Here is a 23,227-nt window from a genome sequence, read left to right as displayed (position 1 = left end):
GGGAGAGAGGAGAGGGGGAGAGAGGAGAGGAGAGGGCGGGGAGGGGGTAGGGAAGTGAGGGGAGAGGAGGGGAGGAGAGAGGGGGAGAGAGAGGGAGGCGAAGGGGTCGGGGAACGGGAATGAGGGAGGGAGGCTGGGGATGGGGGGGGAGGAAGACTGAGGTTGGGAGAGGGTTGTGGGAGGGTGTGAGACGGGGGAGGAGGAGGGAGGAAGGGGAGACAGACTGGGGGTCCCTGGGGGTGGGTACACAGTCTTGCTGTGGGGCTGGGGGAGTATGATCAATGTGAGACTTGACCGTATCGAAAGGTTCGGATTTAGGGACAAATACAGAGGGACGGGGTCAGGAGCCGCACACATCATCACCTGCCCCACCATCAACTCCCAGCTCCTCGCCCCAACCCTGCTCCCAGCTCACCCACAACTCTCTCTTTGTTCACAACTCCGAAAACAACATCGCGCCACACCTTTCCCTAACCAACACCTTTCCCACACTCACCAACAAAATAATTCTCACCTTTTCAAAGCCGGGATAGCGACAGCCGCCCTGCAGGAATGATTAAAAAATATAGATGACATTCGATTCTATATTTTTGGAGCGATAAGTTTGAGTTTTATGTGTATGAAAGCTGATTATACTCACAGCAGCGTCACTCAGAGAAAGGCGCGGGCTTCTCGCCTCCTGCCTGCACCTGGAGCTGTGCACCTGAGCAAACACTGATGTCACCTCCCAGTCTCCCCATACAGCTCAGTGCAGCTCCAGCCAGTGCTCACTGCTCTCCTGAAACATTGTCATCGCCTTGTAAACTCACTGGGCACGGACACCCATTCTGTCACTGTGCAATGCTTTCATTTATCCCATCACATTAGCAGAGCAGGGTTGCAGCACAACATGGCCTCATTCTGCTTGTAGTTTTTATGTCATTCTTCAAATATTCACCTTCCTGACCTTTTGTGTCTCTCTGCCTACCTCCTGATAGTTTTGTTAGATTAAAAGCAGCTCAACAGACTGGCACAGGATAAGTAAATTATGACTGCTAGCAAGGAAGGAGAAAATGAGGACTGCAGATGCTGGAGGTCCAAGTGGAGAGTTTGCTGCTGGAAAAGAACAGCAAGTCAGACAGCATCCAAGGAGTACAAGAATTGACGTTTCGGACATAAGCCCTTCATGAGGGATGAGGCTTGTGTTCCGGGAGGCTGAGAGATATCTCTTATTCCTAAAACGTCGATTCTACTACTCCTCAGACACTGCCTGACCTGTTGTGCTTTTCCAGCACCATGCTCTCGACTGCTAGCAAGGAACCAAAGACAGACACCAGCATGAGGTACAATGGAATTTCTCACCGCTGAGAAATAAACCAGGTTAGTAAAAGGCAACAGCAATATAATCCACATACAGTAGGAAGAAATATCAGCAGCAGTTGCCATGTGACCCATGGACGCTGTCATTTAACAAGATCATGGTTCATCTTCTACCTCAACTCCACGTTACAGCACTTTTCTATATCATTTAATGTACTTGGTCGCCAAGTATCAATTAATGTCTGTGTCAAGTGGACTCATCAACTGAGTATTCACAACTCCATGGGGTAGCAGGTTCTAATGATCCTTTTTCTTATCCCAGTTCTGAATAACCGACTCTTTATGCTCAGGATGTGACTGTACACTCTAGGCTTCCCAGGCAGGGAAACATTGTTTCAAATGTGCACAGAAAATTCTGCAGAACCTCACCAGGCCTGGCAGCATATGGTGAGAGAAAAACAGAATTAACCTTTAGAGTCAGCTTGACTCTTCTTCAGAACTTGCATTTGAAACTATTTTTTCAACATCTGTGTTAGCACCAGTCATGTCAACTCCACTCCTTATTTAACAGCAATACGTTTTAGGTTTTAAAAAGGATGCTGCAATTATCAATTCAGTATGCACTTGACCTAGTGAAGTTTGTAAGAATTAAGCCAAACATTAATGAAATAAACACAAGGATTAATTTTGTTGCTAAAAAGTATTTAAAATGTTAAAAACATCTGAACATGGCTTACTTCCTACTAATGTGTACAAATATACAATCTCTCCAAGCAAGCAAATCAAAATACAATTTTGCAGATGAGCTGGTGTTAAATTTGATGTGGAGGGTGTTGGACTATAATCTGATGCTGGGTGATTTTTAACCATGTTAAATTTGGTCAAGTAAAACACACATTCAAAAGGTATAGTCAATAAAGATTCACTGATTGTGATTCAGTCCAGCTTCTGCTTCTTTGCTGAAACAGTTACTTTTCAGTCGTAACTGGAAGATCGTCTTTTCTCCTGGAATCCCGTCGCAGAAAATTAATCGCTTTTTAGTACAGTCACGACATGCTATTTGTAGACATTTCCAAGCAATTGTAGAAAGAGGGAGCTGCTCCCTTTAGTAGCCAACACATTGTCTACTCATTCCTAGTTTCAGCATCCACACAACAGTTTGTAAAACACAACCTGTCTCCATCTTGGCTGTATATTCCAAAAACTATGAAAGATAGCTCACATCTCACTCAGATTCCTTCTACAGCAAAGATGATTAGTTTATCCAATGTTCCGGCCATTAACTCATGAATTAACCATCTTTCATTTTAATAAGCAAAGAAGCTGTTCACATATCCAGATGTGCCATTGTGTCTGTTGGGTCTTTGTAAACTTTACATATCTGAAGAATAAGGCTTCATTGGTGCAAATTAGTGATTGCAGATACATGAATTTTTTTTTTGTTTAGCAAAAGTATTTTTTAAAAATTCTATATACATCAGCTGACAAAATTACAGATTCATATAGGATATCTTCTTAACACCTGACAAGTTCCTTAAGAAATTTATATGCTTCAATTGCATTAGCTTCCATCCTTGTGAACTTGGAGAAATATAGGCCGAGTAGACTTAATCTCTCCTCATAAGACAATGGCAAGGAACAGTAATGAACCACTGTCCCACTCTCTCTTGGTTTAAGTATTTTTTTTGTTAGGTAAAGAAACTTGCCCACAGTAAGACTTCTGTATACTTCAGTCCCTTTGTAATAATTACTTGTCTTTGTAATTGATTACTGTTTTATGATTCATGTACAAGGACATTCAGGATTCTCTGAATACAAACATTTCTAAGTCTCACCAAAACATACTTTTTTACTTTTTCTACCAAAGTGGATAACTTTGCACTTCAGCAGGTAATATTCAATCTGCCATATTCTCAACCACTCAACAGGCCAGTCTGTTGTCTGTTAATTCATATTAATCCTGAATGCTAGAATCTAATTTGGATATGTAGTGTTTATGCTTTATATTCATTAATATTTATGAATATTATTTTTGCTTAAGTTTGTTTTGCTTCAATTTAGTACAATAATGATATTTTTGTGTTTCAATTCAACCCTGGAATCTTGCTCCTTATTTTCTTACACTTGGTTCATCCACACATACAGTTCTGTAAATCATTATGGTTTATCAAGTTAAATCATACCAAAGGTCTGGCTTTTCCAGTATTCCCAGAATGAAAAGTATAATCAACATCATTACAGTCTATGTTTCATGATGATTATTATCGGAGTTTACAGAATATTTAAAGTAATATTTTTGGAAGTGAGATTTTCCAATTTGTTCAACATTTGTGAAAATGACCGATACTGGTCCTGAAACATAACCAATGAAATAGCGAGATGTTAGAAAATGGTGCAATCTGAGAGATTCAGGATTTTCCAGTAACAGGCACAGCCATTTAGGGAAAATGTGTATCTGTGCACACACAACATTTTCTGTCAGTTGCAAAGTTGCTGTATATTCAGACATAAGTGTCACGGAAGCATGCAAATGAAACTAAAACATGACTATTAATAGCTAAACAACTCCAATATATCATATAAACAAACTGAGCATAATCAATCTAAAAGGCTCTACATCAAAACCTCAAAATCTTGGCAATTCTGCCACTTCTGCACTCTCAGGCCTCTCCCAGGTTCAGCTTTACTGGTTGCTAAGGAACAATCTAACATGCAAAGGTAAACAAGGCGACTCCGATAAATTGCTGGTTAGAAAATTTATGAAATTGCCACATTTGCAGAGCTCTTGCCCAGGTAAGGTTTGCCTGGATAGTTGTATCGCAAATTATCAGCCAGGCACGTGTCCTTGGAACCTGAGAGTGTGCTGAAAAAAATATTTTTCTTCCCAAAAAGAAACCACAAGCATTGATCTGCGCCGTACAGGATGAAAGGGAGAAAAGACAAACAAATGAAAGGACATGATTGCAAGAAAGAAAATGGAAAATCCTTTACTACGAGTATTTTCGGCCAAGAGTATCCGTCGAACTGGTGCAGTCGAACTTACTTAAAAACCAAAAGAACTGCAGATGCTTGTATATCAGAAACAGAAATTGCTGGAAAAGTTCGGCAGATCTAACAGCCTCTGTGGAGATAAATCAGAACTAATGGATCCAGTGTGAAGGGTTCTGAGGAAGGGTCACTTGACCCGAAATGTTAACACTGTACATATTTACCAACTGCAGCCAAACTCCTAATGGGTCTGAGCAATAGTCTGTGCGGCTGCAGGAATCCGTGATAATAGTAAGATTGCAGTAAGATGAGAAATGAAATTAATAATGGTAAGCTCAGTTTTTTATAGCTCCCTGTTTATAACACAGGGGAAACTTCCATTGCTATAGCCCTTAACTTCAGGACATACTAAAACAATTTACAAGCCATCACATCCTTTTGAGGGGCAGTATTCGTTGCCATATTGGAATGTAGCAGCCAGTTTGTACAGCCGTACAGTACCATAATCAACGTGTCCCCAACCTTCCAATCTCTGGGGAACAGACATACACCAAAAGATACCCATTGGGGCCCCTCTCCCAAGTACTGACTGCATGTTGTTATTACCCAGGAAGTTTCAGCTTTTTCATTGGACAATTTTCCCAATGCCTGTGTGAATGTCTTGGATTTCAATTTAGACTTGGGGAGATATTTGACTTAATTCCCTGAATAGTACTCAGGAAACATATCCAAGGCAGGTTACCTAAACATTTAACTCCATCCCCAACATCCCTCCACTGATTCCTCCAATTCCCCTGACCCTCTCACCCCATGCACTTTCAAAACCTATTTGAATGTCACTGAATTCTTCACTCCAAAGCCCTGGCCCCTGACCCAATCACACTACCCTGCCATCCTACCATTCCTCCCATCTAGCATCCTATCCATCCTGCCACTCTGCCAGCTTACCTCATCTCACTCATTGATAAACAGACTGAAAAGCTATTTAAATATCAAAAGATTTCTTGTGTGTCTGTGAATGAAGACAGGCCATATTATGATAGCTGCTGCTGTAAAAGGGAAGCATAATTTGGTCACAAGAAAGGACTCCAATATCAGATATGCTCCAACAAAAGTAGAAATTGCTGGAAAAGCTCAGCAGGTCTGGCAGCAGCTGTGGAGAGAAATCAGAATTAACATTTTGGGTCTGGGAACCTTCCTCAGAACTGATGGTCACTGGGGAAAAGTTGTATTTTTAATGCAGGAGATAGAATGGCAGGGAAGGGGAGATGAGTAAACAATAAATATAAATAGAGCCCAAAGAGAGAGAAGGACAGTTAATGGCTACTAATGGGGACAATTAGTGGTTAACAATGGGTTGTGTGTAATAGCAGGCCATGCAATAACAAGCTCTGGTGTGTGGGAGTTTTGGTAAGGGCATTGCTAGAAGTTCTTGCATGGAGCCCCAGTGGTAATGGAGAAAAGTAGGAGAATCAATCGGCTAATGATTACTGTTTCTGGTTGATTCAGGCTAGTATGATGATGACTACATATTAACCCTGGTCTGTGGTCAGCAGTGAAGACATGCAAAGATTTTTCTTTTGGTTCATGATGAAGGACTTATGCTTGAAACGTCGATTCTCCTGCTCCTTGGATGCTGTCTGACCAGCTGTGCTTTTCCAGCACCACACTCTTGACTCTGATCTCTGGCATCCACAGTCCTCACTTTCTCCATGGACATCACTGGCCAGGCCAGCATTTATTCTTTATCTCTATTTTCTCTTGAAAAGATGAGTATGAGCTGCCTCGTTGAATCACGGTAATCAGGATAACTTCCTGTGTTTAGAGGTCTCTTTCAGTGCTGTGCACTCCATAAATGATCAGTGGCAGATGTGAGCAGGGCAAGCAACACTGCCCTAGCATTATGAGGTTTGTTTAGTGACTAGTTACCACAACTTAATACTTTTGGTTTGTTTCAATGCTGACTGAATTGATGCAAAACTGATATAACAAAGCCTGTGTAGCAGCATAGTAAATCTGACATCATCTTCTGTTCTTCCAGATTTAACAACATGTGCAGTTGCTTTCCAATTTGTCACATAACAATAATGAGTGCAGTTAGCTTCAGTATTATTTTCATCTCAAAATGCACAGCAACATATTTTATTGATTTTGACTGAAGGCTAAACAAGGCCAGGACACTGGGATAAACTGAAGCATTCTTATTTGAAGTAGTGGTCTTTTGTATCTAACTAAGGGTACCCAGCATGGTCGTTTTTTTAACATTTCATAAAAAATGGTAGAATTTCATTCCCTCAGTACTGCAGTGGAATGTCAGCCTGCATTATATGTATATTTTTCTGCAGTGGACACCACAGTAAAAATGCTATTAAGATACTCTACTAGAAGTTATACTATATATAAGATACACGGGCAATCCAATTTGCTACTGGCAAAATGTACTTCTCTCAACATTTTCAAATATTCATTCCGGACATATGCTCATCACTGGAATTTTTTGCTTATCTGATTTCTCCTTAAGGAAGTGGCAGTTGACCTCCTCATTGAGCATTTTAATATAATTGAGGGGCTTACTTGGTCACATCAGGGGAGAATTAAATATCAACCATGCTAATATGAAACAGGAGTCACATGTACTTCAGATAAGTTTTATCTACAGAGTTTCAATACTGAAACAGCTACAATGAAATTTTGAACACATTCATATTCATTGATTAATCTGGAACAAAAGCATGGCAACATTAAGAATTTTCCCTCATGAAATAACAAAAATCCTTAAATTTAATATTAAAATTTTGCAATAAGTCAATAGTATTTATGGTTTGTACAGATTTCTATCTATTTTTATGTTGTCATGAGTGCACTTCATGTCTTTCATTCACAGGGTTAACTGAATCTGCGATAGTTCATATTCATCAGAAAAATCATGACAGGAAAAGTGAAATGGGTAACAGACATTGATAAATCTGTGCTTTTAAATAACTTTGAAAAAAGAGGCTGGATCCAGGTGTCGGCAAGTGAGGATTGGAATTTTTATTGGTGAGTAAACGGTAGAATAGTAAATCAGTCGATTCTGATTTGATTTGATTCCAATGATGACATTGGAATTATGAATCAAAAACAGTAGTACCAGAATTTTTTGAAAACATCTACTCTATGCAATTTTGATATATTGCGAGCATGCTGCAGGAATTTTAAGATCAGATGGTGAAGAAGGATATCTGGAGCAAAGTAGAATTCATAGAATCCCTACAGTGTGTAAACAGACCATTTAGCCCAACAAGTCCACAACAACCTTCCAAAGAATAACCCACCCAGACCTATTTCCCTACTACTCTATATTTACCCCTGACCTATACATCCCTGAACACCATGGACAATTTAGCATGGCCAGTTCACCTAATGTTTTATATTTGGTCAATTCTCCAGTTTTTCAGATGTTCCAACAGCTGCTGTATAATTCTTCTTGAATTGTAAAACCAGATTTTTTTTGACAATGTGGTTTCACAGGGTTAGGAGACAAAAGGGAATTGTACATGAAAGCACTCTGAAAAGACAACATTTAGTTCAATTTTTCTAAAGACTGTCAGCAAGCTGCATCAGAAGGATGGTGAAGTGCCTGACAAAAGCCAAAGGGTGGGAAATATGAGGGCTATGAACAGAGTTTGAGAATAAATAGTAGAATGGTACAGTTCCCAAAGTCTCTCATCGGTGAAGTGAAAATACAGTATTGTTGCTTGAGATGGTTAGATAAGGAAAGTGTATCTGAAACTCGAGAACATCGTTCTCAAAAGAATAGCAATAGAGCTTGTCCAATAGATGGTGGCAGGAATTATTAGTAAGTGGATTGCCTCACCGTAGATCCTTCAAATATTTGTGCTACCTTTCAGTTACCTTTTACTGTTACTTGCACATAGTGCTCACAGAACCTTACAGCCCTTTCATTGCTTATCATATTATTACTGCCATGTAAATGCTTAGTGAAAGATGGACGCTGTACTTTTAAAAAGCAATATGGAATATGAACACCGTACCTTCACAAAATAGACTTGAACAGAATCAAATGATCTACTTTGTCGTTTTTGGGTAGGCGGATACAAATGTGCTTGAACATATCTCAAGGAAATTGCTTAAAATACAAATGGTCCTCTCAGGTGCTAATTGATTACCCCTCACTATTCAGTGCTGGAGGTTTAAAATGACAATGACCACTAGACTTGCAAGTCCACAAATACAGAATTTCAAATAAAATTATTCAGAGAATTATTAGAGCTGGAATCTTGATATCAAATATGTGTGTCCAATACTTTGGCTTCCAATCATTACATCAACAAAGGAGCAGTGGAAACTTGATTATCTGAACGTGATGGGCGGGCACTATTTCGTTCCGATAATTGATTATTCGGAAAATCAATTAAATGCCTTTCCTCCTAAGGCTCGGAGTTTTAAAGTCTGCTCCCTATTCAGGAGACTGCAGCAACACATAGCGCGTGAGCCCCAGCCCCCATCACCACCTCCCCATCCAGCACCGCCCCCCCCAACCCGGTCCTACCCTGCCCCCCAATCCGGTCCAACCCCGCCCCCACCCCCCAGCACAAACAGTGAGAGCCCCCGCCCCCAACACAGCCCCCCCCACTGCCCCCTGTCCACCTCCGGCCTCTCTCCGGGGCATCCAGACTGCACACCAACAACAAGACTGCTGCTGCCTTTATGGGATAAGTCTCCAAATAGCGCATAGACCCACACACACAGCCACACTCACAACTTTTTACTGCAACTTTTTGACAAGTTCCATGTTTGCCCTGTACCGGACAATATTGGAGAGATTATTGCTGGGAAGTTTGGGGGTTAGGGTACACCCCTTTGTAGAACTCCAGGGAAAGTGTGGGGAGAGAGGGGGTGGGAGGTCAGCCATTTGGAGACGCTGCCTGTTTAATCACTGTAAACAAAAAACGCGATCACTGTTGGAAACACGTCTTTGATGTAATGTTTCTATCAGGACCTCGAGATCTCCTTCGGAAAATTAATTTTTGGATAATTGATATTCGGATAATCGAGTTTCCTCAGTGTACATCGATAGTGCCATCAGATAGCTGAATGTGGCTGGAGAGGGAATTAGTAACCACAATGACTACCTAGCAAATCAGTCTGGGACACAAAGCTGGGGGATACTTTGCCTCTCACATCACCTTAGCCAGTGAAAAGGGGTGACCAATTATTTTTCTTGCAAAGTTATATTTCTTTACTCCAGGAACTTGGCTTCAATTTTGCCAGAAATGGCCAGAAATGTAAATCTCCATTGTTTCCAGGGAACCATGAGAGAATCTTTCAGGCCCACATGATTTCAATAATCATCTTAAGGACCATATAAACAAGTGACTGGTCTCTTTCTGCTCCATTACTTGTCGAAGATAATAATCTTCATGTTTGTGAGCATTTGTTTGTTTTCAAAGTGGGTGTTTGTCACATTTATATTCGAAAATTGTGAAAGCTGAAAATTTAACATTTCTTTGACTGGTCCATGTCTGTTCTTTAAGTTTACAGCAGTAAAGGGGTTAAAGCACTATCTGCATAATTACATTTTATTGTAGGCAGCCAAGAGATGAGAAAAGAAGACCATAAGACATAGAAGTGGAAGCAAGGCCATTCAGCCCATCGAGTCCGCTCCGCCATTTAATCATGGCTGATGGGTGTTTCAATTCCACTTACCCACACTCTCCCCGTAGCCCTTAATTCCTTGCGAGATCAAGAATTTATCAATCTCTGCCTTGAAGACACCCAACGCCCCAGCCTCCACTGCACTCTGTGGCAGTGAATTTCACTCTCAGGCTGAAGAAATGTCTCCTCTTTTCTGTTCTAAGTTGACCCCCTCTAATTTTAAGGCTGTGCCCATGGGTCCTAATCTCCCCGCCTAACGGAAACAACTTCCCAGCATCCACCCTTTCTAAGCCATGCATTATCTTGTAAGTTTCTATTAGATCTCCCCTCAACCTTCTAAACTCTATTGAATACAATCCCAGGATCCTCAGCTGATCATCATATGTTAGCCCTATCATTCCAGGGATCATTCGTGTAAATCTCCGCTGGACACACTCCAGTGCCAATATGTCCTTCCTGAGGTGTGGGGCCCAAATTGGACACAGTATTCTAAATGTGGCCTAACTAGAGCTTTATAAAGTCTCAGAAGCACCTCACTGCTTTTATATTCCAACCCTCTTGAGAGAAATGACAGCATTACATTTGCTTTCTTAATCACGGATTCAACCTGCAAATCAACCTTTAGAGAATCCTGGACTAGCACTCCCAGATCCCTTTGTACTTTGGCTTTATGAATGTTCTCACCATTTAAGAAATAGTCCATGCCAGACCTCACACTTGCTCATGTTGAGTTTCACCAGCCATTTCCTGGACCACTCTCCTAAACTGTCTAAATCTTTCTGCAGCTTCTGTACCTCCTCAGTCCTACCTGCCTGTCCGCCTAACTTCGTATCATCAGCTAACTTCACCAGAATGCCCCAGTCTCTTCATCCAGATCATTAATATATAATGTGAACAGCTGCGGCCCCAACACTGAACCCTGTGGGACCCCATTTGTCACCAGCTGCCATTCCAAAAAAGAATCTTTTATCCCAACTCTCTGCCTTCTGTCAGACAGCTAATCTCCAATTCATGCCAGTAGCTCACCTCGAACACCACGGGCCTTCACCTTACTCAACAGCGTCCCATGAGGCACCTTATCAAAGGCCTTTTGCAGGTCTAGATAGAGGACATCTATTAGATTTCCCTGGTCTAACTTACTTGTTACCTCTTCAAAGAATTCTAATAGGTTTGTCAGGCACGACTCCCCTTACTAAATCCGTGCTGACTTGTTCTAATCCGACCCTGCACTTCCAAGAATTTAGAAATTTAGAAGATAAACTATCCCTCATATCTTCCGATCCATAACAATGTACTGAGTCATAGAGATGCACAGCATGGAAACAGATCCTTTAGTCCAACTTGTCCATGCTGACCAGATATCCTCACCTAATCTAATCCCATTTACCATGAAGACACAAGCAATCTCCCAGATGTAATAGTGGCTGAACGACCTGAACTGAAGGGAATTTATATTAGGTAGGAAATGGTGTTGGACAGACGGTTGGGTCTGAAGGCTGATAAGTCCCCGGGGCCTGATGGTCTGCATCCCAGGGTACTGAAGGAGGTGGCTCTAGAAATTGTGGATGCATTGGTGATCATTTTCCAATGTTCTATAGATTCAGGATCAGTTCCTGCGGATTGGAGGGTGGCTAATGTTGTCCCACTTTTAAGAAAGGAGGGAGAGAGAAAATAGAGAATTATATACCAGTTAGTCTGACCTCAGTGGTGGGAAAAATGCTGGAGTCAATTATAAAGGACGAAATTACAACACATCTGGATAGCAGTAACAGGATAGGTCAGAGTCAGCATGGATTTATGAAGGGGAAATCATGGTTGACTAATCTTCTGGAATCTTTTGAGGATGTAACTCTGAAGATTGTCAAGGGAGATCCAGTGGATTTAGTATACCTGGACTTTCAGGAAGCCTTTGATAAAGTCCCACATGGGAGGTTAGTGAGTAAAATTAGGGCACATTGTCTTAGGGGCAAAATACTGACGTGGATTGAAAATTGGTTGGCTGACAGGAAACTAAGAGTAGTGATAAACGGCTCCCTTTCAGAATGGCAGGCAGTGACCAGTGGTGTACCACAGGGATCAGTGCTGGGACTGCAGCTTTTCACAATGTACATTAATGATATAGATGAAGGTATTAAAAGTAATATTAGCAAATTTGCTGATGACACAAAGCTGGGTGGCAGGGTGAAATGTGAGGAGGTTGTTAGGAGAATACAGGGTGACCTGGACAGGCTAGGTGAGTGGACAGATGCATGGCAGATGCAGTTTAATGTGGATAAATGTGTGGTTATCCACTTTGGTGGCAAGAACGGGAAGGCAGATTACTACCTAAATGGAGTCAAGTTAGGTAAAGGGGCAGTACAACGAGATCTAGGTGTTCTTGTACATCAGTCAATGAAAGCAAGCATGCAGGTACAGCAGGTAGTGAAGAAAGCTAATAGCATGCTGGCCTTCATAACAAGAGGAATTGAGTATAGAATCAAAGAGATTCTTCTGCAGCTGTACAGGGCCCTGGTGAGACCGCACCTGGAATATTGTGTGCAGTTTTGGTCTCCAAATTTGAGGAAAGACATTCTGGCTATTGAGGGAGTGCAGCGTAGGTTCACGAGGTCAATTCCCGGAATGGCAGGACAATCTTACGCTGAAAGATTGGAGCGACTGGGCTTGTATACGCTTGAGTTTAGAAGGTTGAGAGGGGATCTGATTGAGACGTATAAGATTATTAAAGGATTGGACACCCTGGAGGCAGGAAGCATGTTTCCGCTGATGGGTGAGTCCCGACCCAGAGGACACAGTTTAAAAATAAGGGGTAGGCCGCTTAGAACAGAGTTGAGGAGAAACTTCTTCACCCAGAGAGTGGTGGGTGTATGGAATGCTCTGCCCCAGAAGGCTTTGGAGGCCAAGTCTCTGCATACTTTCAAGAAAGAGTTGGATAGAGCTCTTAAGGATAGTGGAATCAAGGGTTATGGGGATAAGGCAGGAACAGGATACTGATTGAGGATGATCAACCATGATCATAATGAATGGTTCGAAGGGCAGGAAGGCCTACTCCTGCACCTAATATCGATTGTCTATTTGGCCCATATCCCTTTAAACCCTTCCTATTCATATACAGATGCCTTTTTAAATGTTACGATGGGGAGGTGCTGTTGTTGGACTGGGGTGTACAAAGTTAAAAATCACATAACACCAGATTATAGTCCAACAGGTTTATTTGGAAGCGTAATCATCTGATGAAGGAGTAGCGCTCCGAAAGTTAGTGCTTCCAAATAAACCTGTTGGACTATAACCTGATGTTGTGTGATTTCTAACTTTTCAAATGTTGTAATTGTATCAGTCTCCATCACCCCAACCTTAAATTCACCTGGACCAATTCTGACACCTCCCTCCACTTCCTGGACCTCTACATCTCCATTAATGACGACCAACTTGACACTGACATTCTTTATAAACTGACCGACTCCCACAGCTACCTGGATTACACCTCTTCCCACCCTACCTCTTGCAAAAATGCCATCCCGTATTCCCAATTCCTCCGTCTCTGCTGTATCTGCTCCCAGGAGAACCAGTTCCACAACAGAACACACCAGATGGCCTCCTTCTTTAAAGATCGCAATTTCCCTTCTCATGTGGTTGAAGATGCCCTCCAACGCATCTCATCCACATCCCGCATCTCCACCCTTGAACTCTACCCCTCCAACCGTAACAAGGACAGAACCCCCCTAGTCCTCACTTTCCACCCTACAAACCTTCGCATAAACCAAATCATCCACCGACATTTCTGCCACCTCCAAACGGATCCCACCACCAGGGATATATTTCTCTCCCCACCCCTTTCAGCTTTCTGCAAAGACTGTTCCCTCCGTGACTACCTGGTCAGGTCCATGCCCCCCCAACAACCCACCTTCCCTTCCTGGCATCCTCCCCTGCCACCACAGGAACTGTAAAACCTGCGCCCACACCTCTTCCCTCACCTCTATCAAAGGCCCTAAAGGAGCCTTCCACATCCATCAAAGTTTCACCTGCATATCCACCAATGTCATGTATTGTATCCGCTGCTCCGGATGCAGTCTTCTCTACATTGGGGAGACTGGACGCCTCCTCACAGAGCGCTTCAGAGAACATCTCCGGGACACCCGCACCAATCAACCCTACTGATCTGTGGCCCAACATTTCAACACCTCATCCCAATCTGCTGAGGACATGGAGGAACTGGGCCTCCTCCACCGCCGCTCCCTCATCACCCGAGGCCTGGAGGAAGAACGCCTCATCTTCCGCCTCGAACACTTTAACCCCAAGGCATCAATGTGGACTTCACCAGTTTTCTCATTTCCCCTCCCTCCACCTTACCTCAGTTCCAACCTTCCAGATCAGCACCATCCCCATGACCTGTCCTACCTGCCAATCTCCCTTCCCACCTACCCACTCCACCCTCCTCTCTGACCTATCACCTCCATCCCCACCCCCATTCACCTATTGTACTCTTTGTACTTCAGTTTCATACACATCCAAAATGCAACGTATTGTTGAGGATCTCAGAATTTTGATCTTTCCAAATGTTGTTACTGTAAATTTAGTTTAAAACATCTGGCCAACCAACTTTGTATACTTTCCAGTAATCTGCATTGTTACTACAACCTGCATGACATATTATATGCTATAGATTTAGCACATAGTTTTTACTGAAATGTTGCTTCTTCAAATAACAGCACCTTGCCACTCAGACTACTGTTCTGTTTCTACTACAGAACAAACAATACAAGGGCATTGATTTGAACTGAAGGATTGGGAATCTAATAAATTACAAGCCTTAGACATCTTTGCAAATAAGGATATGGAGAAAATAGGGAAGGATCATCCTAGGGATCTTCCCCAGGTTCAGGGTTACCATCTAACCATCTTATTATAACATCTTGCTTATTTCTCACTCGTTGACATGTCGATTTACAAGAAAAACAAACAACATGTAGAATAGTCTCTTCTTATAGATTTTGAAGTCAGCAGTCTAACAGTAAAACACGGTTTGTCATTATAAGAAGGGGCAAACAACCTGACAGCACTTGCGATGACCATGAGCAAAGGCCCAATGTTAGTAAAGGTAAAAATAACACCACACCAGGTTATAGTCCAACAGGTTTCTTTGGAAGCACTAGCTTTCGGAGCGCTGCTCCTTCATCAGGTGGCTTGTGGGGCAGGATCATAGGACACAGAATTTATCGTAAAAGATCAGAGTATCATACAACTCGTGCGATTAATTGAACAATTAATCACTTTGTATGGGTTGCAGGTCTGGATTCATTAATATGTAAATCCAGGAACATTTTTCAAGTCACATTCCCGAGACAACGTAATGTTTCAAAATAAAGGTGACATCTCAGCTCAGACAATGTCTTAAAGGTGTGAGATTAGGGTCAGTCTGTATTCCAACCTTGAGTCAGACTGGTTCTATTTCCAAAGTAGAAATTGATAAAATGTCAATGTGTGTGTGTGTGTGTGTGTGTGTGTGTGTGTGTAAGAGTGTATGTGTGTGTGTGTGTGTGTGTGTGTGTGGGTGTGTGGGTGTGTGTGTGTGTGGGTGGGGGGGGGAGAGAGGGGGTCCAGTCGACCAGGAGCATTCCTTGTTATAATGGACATTTCAGCACACTATACCAGCATCCTCCACAATGACAGCATTGCTGCAACAAACTCAGTACTCAGTACCAACTACTTAGCAATCTCCAGCACCATCTTACGACTCATCTGCTTCATCCTCAACCATAACATTTCCATGTTAGACAACTAGTTCTTCATCCAGACACATGAAATAGACATGGGGACTAAAGTTGCATTCCAAAATGCCAACATCTTCATGCACAAATTCGATCAAGACTTGTTTTCTGCACAGGACCTCCAACCAAAACTATACACCAGATATATTGACAATATTTTCCTCCTGAGGATCCATGAAAAGTCACTGGAACAACTGCACAGTGATGTCAACAAGTTTCATCCCATCATCAGACTTACCACGGACTACTCTTTAGTATCTATCTCATTCTTAGACACACGCATCTCCATCCAGGTTGGGCGCCTCAGTACCTCACCCTACTAAAGCTCTACAGATAACCTCACAATGCTGCCCTTCTCAAACTTCCACCCTAAACATCTTAAAACAGCTATTCCCTATGGACAAGCCCTATGCATAGACAGGATCTGTTCAGATGAGGGGGGATGTGATGGACACCTGAAGATGTTGAAGGATGCCCTCATAAGAACAGGATATGATGCCAAACTTATCGATTGCCAACATGCCATAGCAAGAAAAAATAATGACCTCCTCAGGAGGCAGACAGGAGATATGACCGATAGGGGACCTTCATTGTCCAGCACTTCCAGGGATCAGAGAAATTACGCCATGTTCTTCGCGCCTACAACACATTATCGATGAGGATGAGCACTTCACCAAAATCTTCCCTACGCCTCCACTTCTCACTTTTAAGCAACTGCCAAACCTTAAGCAGATCATTGTTTGCAGCAAACTGCCCAGCCTTCAGAACAACATTGACCACAACATCGTACAACCCTGTCATGGCTACAACAGCCAGATATGTCAGAGTGTCGATATAGATACTACCTTTACACATGGGGACTCCACCCACCACATGTGCGGCATGTACTCATGTGGCTAACATTGTTTGTCTCATATACTGCAGGCAAGGATGCCCCGAGGCATGGTACATTGGCGACATCAACCAGATGCTACAACAATGCGTGAATGGACCTCGTGCAACAATTGCCACTCAGGGTTATTCCCTCCCAGTCGGGGAACACTTCAGCAGTCAAGGACATTCGGCCTCAGGTCTTAAGGTGACCATCCTCCAAGACTACTTCGGAATATGCAAGAATGCAAAGTCGCTTAGCAGAGGCCGATAGCCAAGTTCGGTACCCATGATGATGGCCTCAACCGGGATGTTGGGTTCATTTCACACGACAGGAGACCCCACTATACAATACACACACACACACACACACACACACACACTCATGTGCACACTCTCTCACAGGCATATACTCCATCACACTTGCATGCGCACGCACGCACACTCTCTCACTCTCTCTGTCCCTCACGCATGCACACACACATATAAATCTATGGGGTTAATTTGCATTTGCAAATACATGCTATTTTGTTCAAAAAGCACAAAGTTTGTAGCCAGTCTGTCCATGTGACATTTTATAAATTCCTACTTTGGAAATAAACTCTAACCTTACACTTTTAATGCATTGTCTGAGCTGAGGTGTCACCCTCTTTTTTTTAAAACCTTAAGTTATCTCGGAAATGTGACTTGAAAGAATGAATCGAAAACTGCAACCCATTCTAAGTGCTTAAAGACTTAACTACAATCTAGGTTTGCTCAATACATTGCATCAGTGTGATGACATTTTGATTTTTTACTATAAATTCTGTGTCCTATGATCCTGTCCCACTAGCTCCCTGATGAAGGAGCAGTGCTCTGAAAGCTTGTACTTCCAATAACCCTGTTGAATTATAACCTGGTGTTGTGTGAATTTTAACTTTGTCCACCCCAGTCCAACACCAATGTTAGTAAGCAGAGCCATAGCGACCTATTGAAGATAATTGTAGATAGGATATTATCCACAATGTGAATTCATCCAATCAGAGAGATCCTGCTGTCCTGCAATTGAAGCATCCAACTCATAAAGTCATAGAGTCATAGAGAAGTACAGCAAGGAAACAGACCCTTCGGTCCAACTTGTCCATGCCAACCACATATCCTAAATCGATCTAGTCCCACCTGCCAGCACTTGGCCCATATCCCTCCTAAACCTTCCTACTCATATACCCATTCAAATGCCTTTTAAATATTGCAATTGTACCAGCCTCCACCACTTCCTCTGGTTTCTCATTCCACACAGGCACCACCCTCTGTCTCTTATATCTTTCCCCTCTCATCTTAAACCTATGCCCTCCCCCACCCCAGGGAAAAGACCTTGCCTATTTACCCTATCCATGCCCTTCATGATTTTATAAACCTCTATAAGGTCACCCCTCAGCCTCCAACGCTCCAGGGAAAACAGCCCTAGTCTGTTCAGCCTCACCCTCTAGCTCAAATCCTCCAACCCTGGTAACATCCTTGTAAATCTTTTCTGAACCCTTCCAAGTTTCACTACATTCTTCCAAAAGGAAGGAGACCAGAATTGCATGCAATATACCAACAGTGGCCTAACCAATGTCCTGTACAGCTGCAACATGACTCCCAACTCCTGTACTCAATACTCTGACCAATAAAGGAAAGCATACCAAACGCCTTCTTCACTATCCTATCTACCTGTGACTCTACTTTCAAGGAGCTATGAACCTGCACTCCAAGGTCTCTTTGTTCAGCAACACTCCCTCAGACCTTACCATTAAGTGTATAAGTTGCTTTATTTGCTTTCCCAAAATGCAGCACCTCACATTTATCTAAATTGAACTCCAACTGCCACTCCTCAATCAATTGGCCCATCTGATCAATGTCTTGTAATCCTAGGTAACCTTCTTCGCTGTCCACTACACCTCTAATTTTGGTGTCATTTGCAAACTTACTAACTATATCTCTTAGGCTCACATCCAAATCATTTATATAAATGACCAAAAGTAATGGACTCAGCACCAATCTTTGTGGCACTCCATTGGTCACAGGCCTGCAGTCTGAAAAATAATCCTCCACCACCACCCTCTGTCTTCTACCTTTCAGCCAGTTCTGTATCCAAATGGCTAGTTCTCCCTGTATTCCAAGAGATCTAACCTTGTTCACCAGTCTCCCATGGAGAACCTTGTGAAACGCCTTAATAAAATCCATATAGACCACATCTACTGCTCTGCCCTCATCAATCCTCTTTGCTACTTCTTCAAAAAACTCAATCAAGTTTGTGAGACATGATTTCCCACACACAAAGCCATGTTAACTATCTCTAATCAGTCCTTACCTTTCCAAATACATGGAAATCCTGTCCCTCAGGATTCCTCCAACAACTTGCCCACCACCAACATCAGGCTCACTGGTCTATAGCTCCCTTGCTTGTCCTTACCACCATTCTTAAACAGTGGCATTACATTAGCCAAATGATTCCCAGGTTTTCAACCCCATTGGTGGATCAATATGTTTATTCCAGACATCGATCATTCTTGCTGTAAAGAAGAATGTCCAGATATCAGCCTATAAACTACTTTTTACTATGTTTCTAGTTCTGTTCCTGTTCAATTTGAAAAAAATAAAGACATAGGTGCCAAAGTAGGCTATTCAGCCCATTGAGACTGCTCCACTACTCAGTTTTGATTCAACTCATGGTCGATCTGATAATCTTAACTCCACTTTCCTTCCTTTCCATTGAACCATTGATTCCCTTACCGATTAAACATTTATCCATCTCAACCTTGAATATACTTAACAACCCACCCTTGACAGCCCTGTATGGTAAAGAATTCCTCAGAGTCACTGCCCTCTGAAAGAAGAAATACTTCCTCATCTTTGTCTTAAATGAGTGACCCTTTGTTCGGAAATTATGCCTTCTGGTTCCAGACTTCCCCACAATGGGAAATATCTTCTTGTATCTAGCTGTCAAGTATCCTAACAATCTTGTAATGATTTGGAGATGCTGGTGTTGGACTGGGGTGTACAAAATTTAAAATCACACAACACCAGGTTATAGTCCAACAGGTCTAATTGGAGGCACTGGCTTTCGGAGTGCTGCTCCTTCATCAGGAAGTTGTGACAACCACCTGATGAAGGAGCAGCGTTCCGAAAGCCAGTGCCTCCAATTAAACCTGTTGGACTATAACCTGGTGTTGTGTGATTTTTAACGATCTTGTATGCTTCAATGAGGTTGTTTCTCATTCTCTTAAATTGTGAGTGAACTGTGTCTGTACAGCTAACAATCACATATTCCACTGTCAGAAGCTCACTCCCAGCTTTCTCAGCCTCCCCATGACACTGTTCAGGTTGGTTATATTTCCTTGGACGTATTTTCCATTGTTTTAACTTCATAGTTCAACATCCTATCAGTTTTTGTAAATATTGCTTTGCATTTCTTGGGCATGTTTGATATGTATCAACTAACAATCCTAGATTTCTTTCAACCTCATTTTGACTAATTTAATATGATTCATGAAATACACATTGTTACTGTGTACTTTGTCAATCTATTTGCTGCCATGTTTGCTTAGTCTGATCTTATTGGTTTTGGGAACGTATTTCATCTGCAAGCTCAGCAAGACACCCTTAAGAGCACTATTAATACAGTGTTGTAAAAATACTTGTCCCAATTTAGTTGTTTTAGATGCTCTATTGTGGGTGGCACGGTGGCACAGTGGTTAGCACTGCTGCCTCACAGCACCAGAGACCCAAGTTCAATTCCCACCTCAGGTGACTGTCTGTGTGGAGTTTGCACATTCTCCCTGTGTCTGTGTGGGTTTTCTCCCACAGCCCAAAAATGTGCAGGTTAGGTGAATTGGCCATGCTAAATTGCCCGTAGTGTTAGGTGAAGGGGTAAATGTCGGGGAATGGATCTGGGTGGGTTGCACATCGGTGTGGACTTGTTGGGCCGAAAGGCCTGTTTCCGCACTATAAGTAATCTAATCTAATTTAATAACGTCTTCTATTTCTTGCACAATAATAAATATTCCAAATCAAGATAAACATTTTCATTTAAGGCTTCAACAACAAAAACAGACATTGCTGCAAAAGCTCAGCAGGTCTGGCAGCATGTGTGGAGAGAAATCAGAGTTAACTTCTCGGGTCAAGTGACCCTTCCTTAGAATTGCTTTCTTGAAGTATGGATCAAGATGCACGGTGGCTCAGTGGTTAGCACTGCTGCCTCACAGCCAGGGTCCTTGGTTTGATTCCAGCCTCGGGTGACTGTGTTGAGTTTGCACGTTCTCCCCGTGTCTGTGTAGGTTTCCTTCCGGTTTCCAAAGATGTGCAGGTCAGGTGAATTGGCCATGCTCAATTGTCCATAATATTGGGTGCATTAGTCAGAGGGAAATGGTTACTCTTTGGAGGGTTGGTGTGGACTGGTTGGGCCAAAGGGCCTGTTTCCACACTGTAGGGAATCTAATCTTAAGACGTATTATAAAGCAAACAACTGTGGATGGTGGAAATCTGAAGTAAAGACAGATGCTGCTGGAAAAACTCCGCAGGTCTGGCAGCATTTACATCAAGATGTTTTCATGCATTACGTATATTTATTCTGACTCTGAAATTCTTCATTTTGCTAGTTTATATTAGATTATTTGAAGTATCTGTAATAAGGATGTTCAATTTTTGCATTTTCTTCATGTAAAGTATTGGCCTTGATGTAGTGGATGCTTCAGTTCTGCCAATGTCTGTTGAGTAGAATTACTTTGGAGCCATTCCCTTCACTAATTACTACAATTCCAGAGTTTGGAAATCTGGTTTGCGCCATACTGGCAGGTATGAGCAGTGCAGCTTTGATACCAGCTTATCTTGCTGATACACCTTCTTTACTGGAGTGCCACTTTCACTTGTACTTACTGTGCTTTAAAATCAAATTAAACTTGACTGCCTACCAACAATGTAACTTTCCGATCTTGTTGCTCAGTGATAGACATGGAGGAGGCTGGAAGAACACAGCAAGCCAAGCCGCATCAGGAGGTGGAGAAGTCAACACTTTGGGTCTAACGCTTTTTCAGGACTGGGGTGGGGATGGGGGGGCTGCAGATGGTGGCGGAGGAAGGATTATAAGTGGGGAGAGGGCGGTGTGGTGAGGTAGTGCTAGGCGAATACAGATGGTGGGTACGACCTACTTGGTTGATGGGAGGAATGAATCTGGTTGATAGCTCGAAGGAAGGATAGGTTGGAGGGATGGATGAGAAGAGGTGGGGATGGGAAGGGAGGGTATTTGAAATTGGAGAACTCAGTGTTGAGTCCTCCAGGCTGTAGGCTGCCCAGGTGGGAAATGCGGTGTTGTTCCTCCAATTTGCAGTCTGATTCACTGTGGCAATGGAGGAAACTGAGGATGGACATGTCAGAGAGGGAGTGGGAAGGGGAATTGAAATGGGTGGTGACTTGGAGGTCAGGCTGGCTCTTATGGGCCTGGCTGAGATGTTTGGCAATATGTTCCCAAAGTTTATGTTTAGTCTCACTGATGTATCCCAGACGTACTGGATACAGTAAATTAGTTTGGAGGAGAGGCAGATGAATCTCTGTTTCACCTGGAAGGACTGGGTGAGGCCCTGGATGGAGGTGAGGGAGGTGGTATGCTGGCAGATTTTCCATCTTTTACGGTTGCAGGGGAAGGTACCGAGGTTCGGAGGAGGGTTGCCACAAACCAAGAAGTGGCGAAAGGAAGGCAGAGAGGGGTGGGGAGGGGGAGATGTTCTGGGTGGTGGTGTCTATTTGGAGATGGCAGATGAGTCTGGAGATGACACGTTGGATGACACGTGAGGTGGAAAGTGAGGACAAAAGGGACCCTGTCTTTATTCTGTTTGGGGGGTGTTTAGAGCAGTGGAGCAGGGAATGGAGGAGATGCAGTGGAGGGAGGTCTGGATGACAGTGGGGTGGGGGGGGTGGAAGCATCTCATTTAAAATAGCTGGATATCTGAGATGCTTGGGAGTAGAACGTCTTGTCAGAGCACAAGCAACAGAGACGGAGGAATTGGGAAAACAGGATGGAGTTTTTGAAGGTTATTGGTTGGAAGGAGATGTACTCCAGGTAGTTTGTGGGTTTGTAATAAATTTCAATCCATAAACCGTTGCTGGAGATGTAAATGGAGAGGTCATGAAAGGGGAGGGTGGCGTCCAAGATAGACCAAGTAAATTTAAGTGCAGGGTGGAAGTTGTTGGCAAAATCAATGAACTGCTCCAGTTCAGTCTGGGTGCAGGATGCAGCACCAATGCAGTCATCGATTCCACCCCTGACCTCCCAGTCAGTACCCATTTCAATTCCTCTTCCCATTCCCTTTCCGACATGTCCATCCTCGGTCTCCTCCATTGCCACAGCGAATCAGACCGCAAATTGGAAGAACAACAGTTCACCTTCCACCTGGGCAGCCAACAGCCTGGAGGACTCAACACTGAGTTCTAGAATTTTAAATAACCTTCCCACCCACCCCCCGACTCTCTTTCCAGCTCCGATTCCTCCCTTTCTTCCCTCTAACCAACCCTTCCTTCTAGCTACCAACTGCATTCATTCCTCCCATCGACCCACCACCTGTATTCACCTACCACTACCTCACCATTCTGCCCCTCTCCCCAACCATAGCCCTTCCCCACCCTTTATCTGC

At 43.0% G+C, this 23,227-nt stretch overlaps 2 protein-coding genes across 2 annotated transcripts in view; one reads left to right on the top strand and one right to left on the bottom strand.

Moving 5' to 3' along the window:
- Positions 1–732, bottom strand: part of LOC132824737 (bcl-2 homologous antagonist/killer-like) — a 54,231-nt gene extending 53,499 nt beyond the window's left edge. The window contains exons 1-2 of the mRNA XM_060839418.1: positions 641–732; positions 515–544 (exon numbers count right to left, since the gene is read on the bottom strand). The gene's annotated coding sequence lies outside the window, so the exon portion shown is untranslated. The remainder of the gene's footprint in view (positions 1–514; positions 545–640) is intronic.
- A 6,481-nt stretch (positions 733–7,213) lies between these two features.
- LOC132824736 (polyglutamylase complex subunit TTLL1-like) overlaps positions 7,214–23,227 on the top strand; it is a 71,900-nt gene continuing 55,886 nt past the window's right edge. Inside the window, exon 1 of the mRNA XM_060839416.1 lies at positions 7,214–7,326. Coding sequence (XP_060695399.1) covers positions 7,214–7,326 — 113 coding nt within the window. The remainder of the gene's footprint in view (positions 7,327–23,227) is intronic.

The sequence above is a fragment of the Hemiscyllium ocellatum genome, chromosome 19 (genome assembly GCF_020745735.1).
Source record: "Hemiscyllium ocellatum isolate sHemOce1 chromosome 19, sHemOce1.pat.X.cur, whole genome shotgun sequence".
Classification (NCBI taxonomy): domain Eukaryota; kingdom Metazoa; phylum Chordata; class Chondrichthyes; order Orectolobiformes; family Hemiscylliidae; genus Hemiscyllium; species Hemiscyllium ocellatum.
This window is presented reverse-complemented; position numbering and strand designations above follow the sequence as displayed.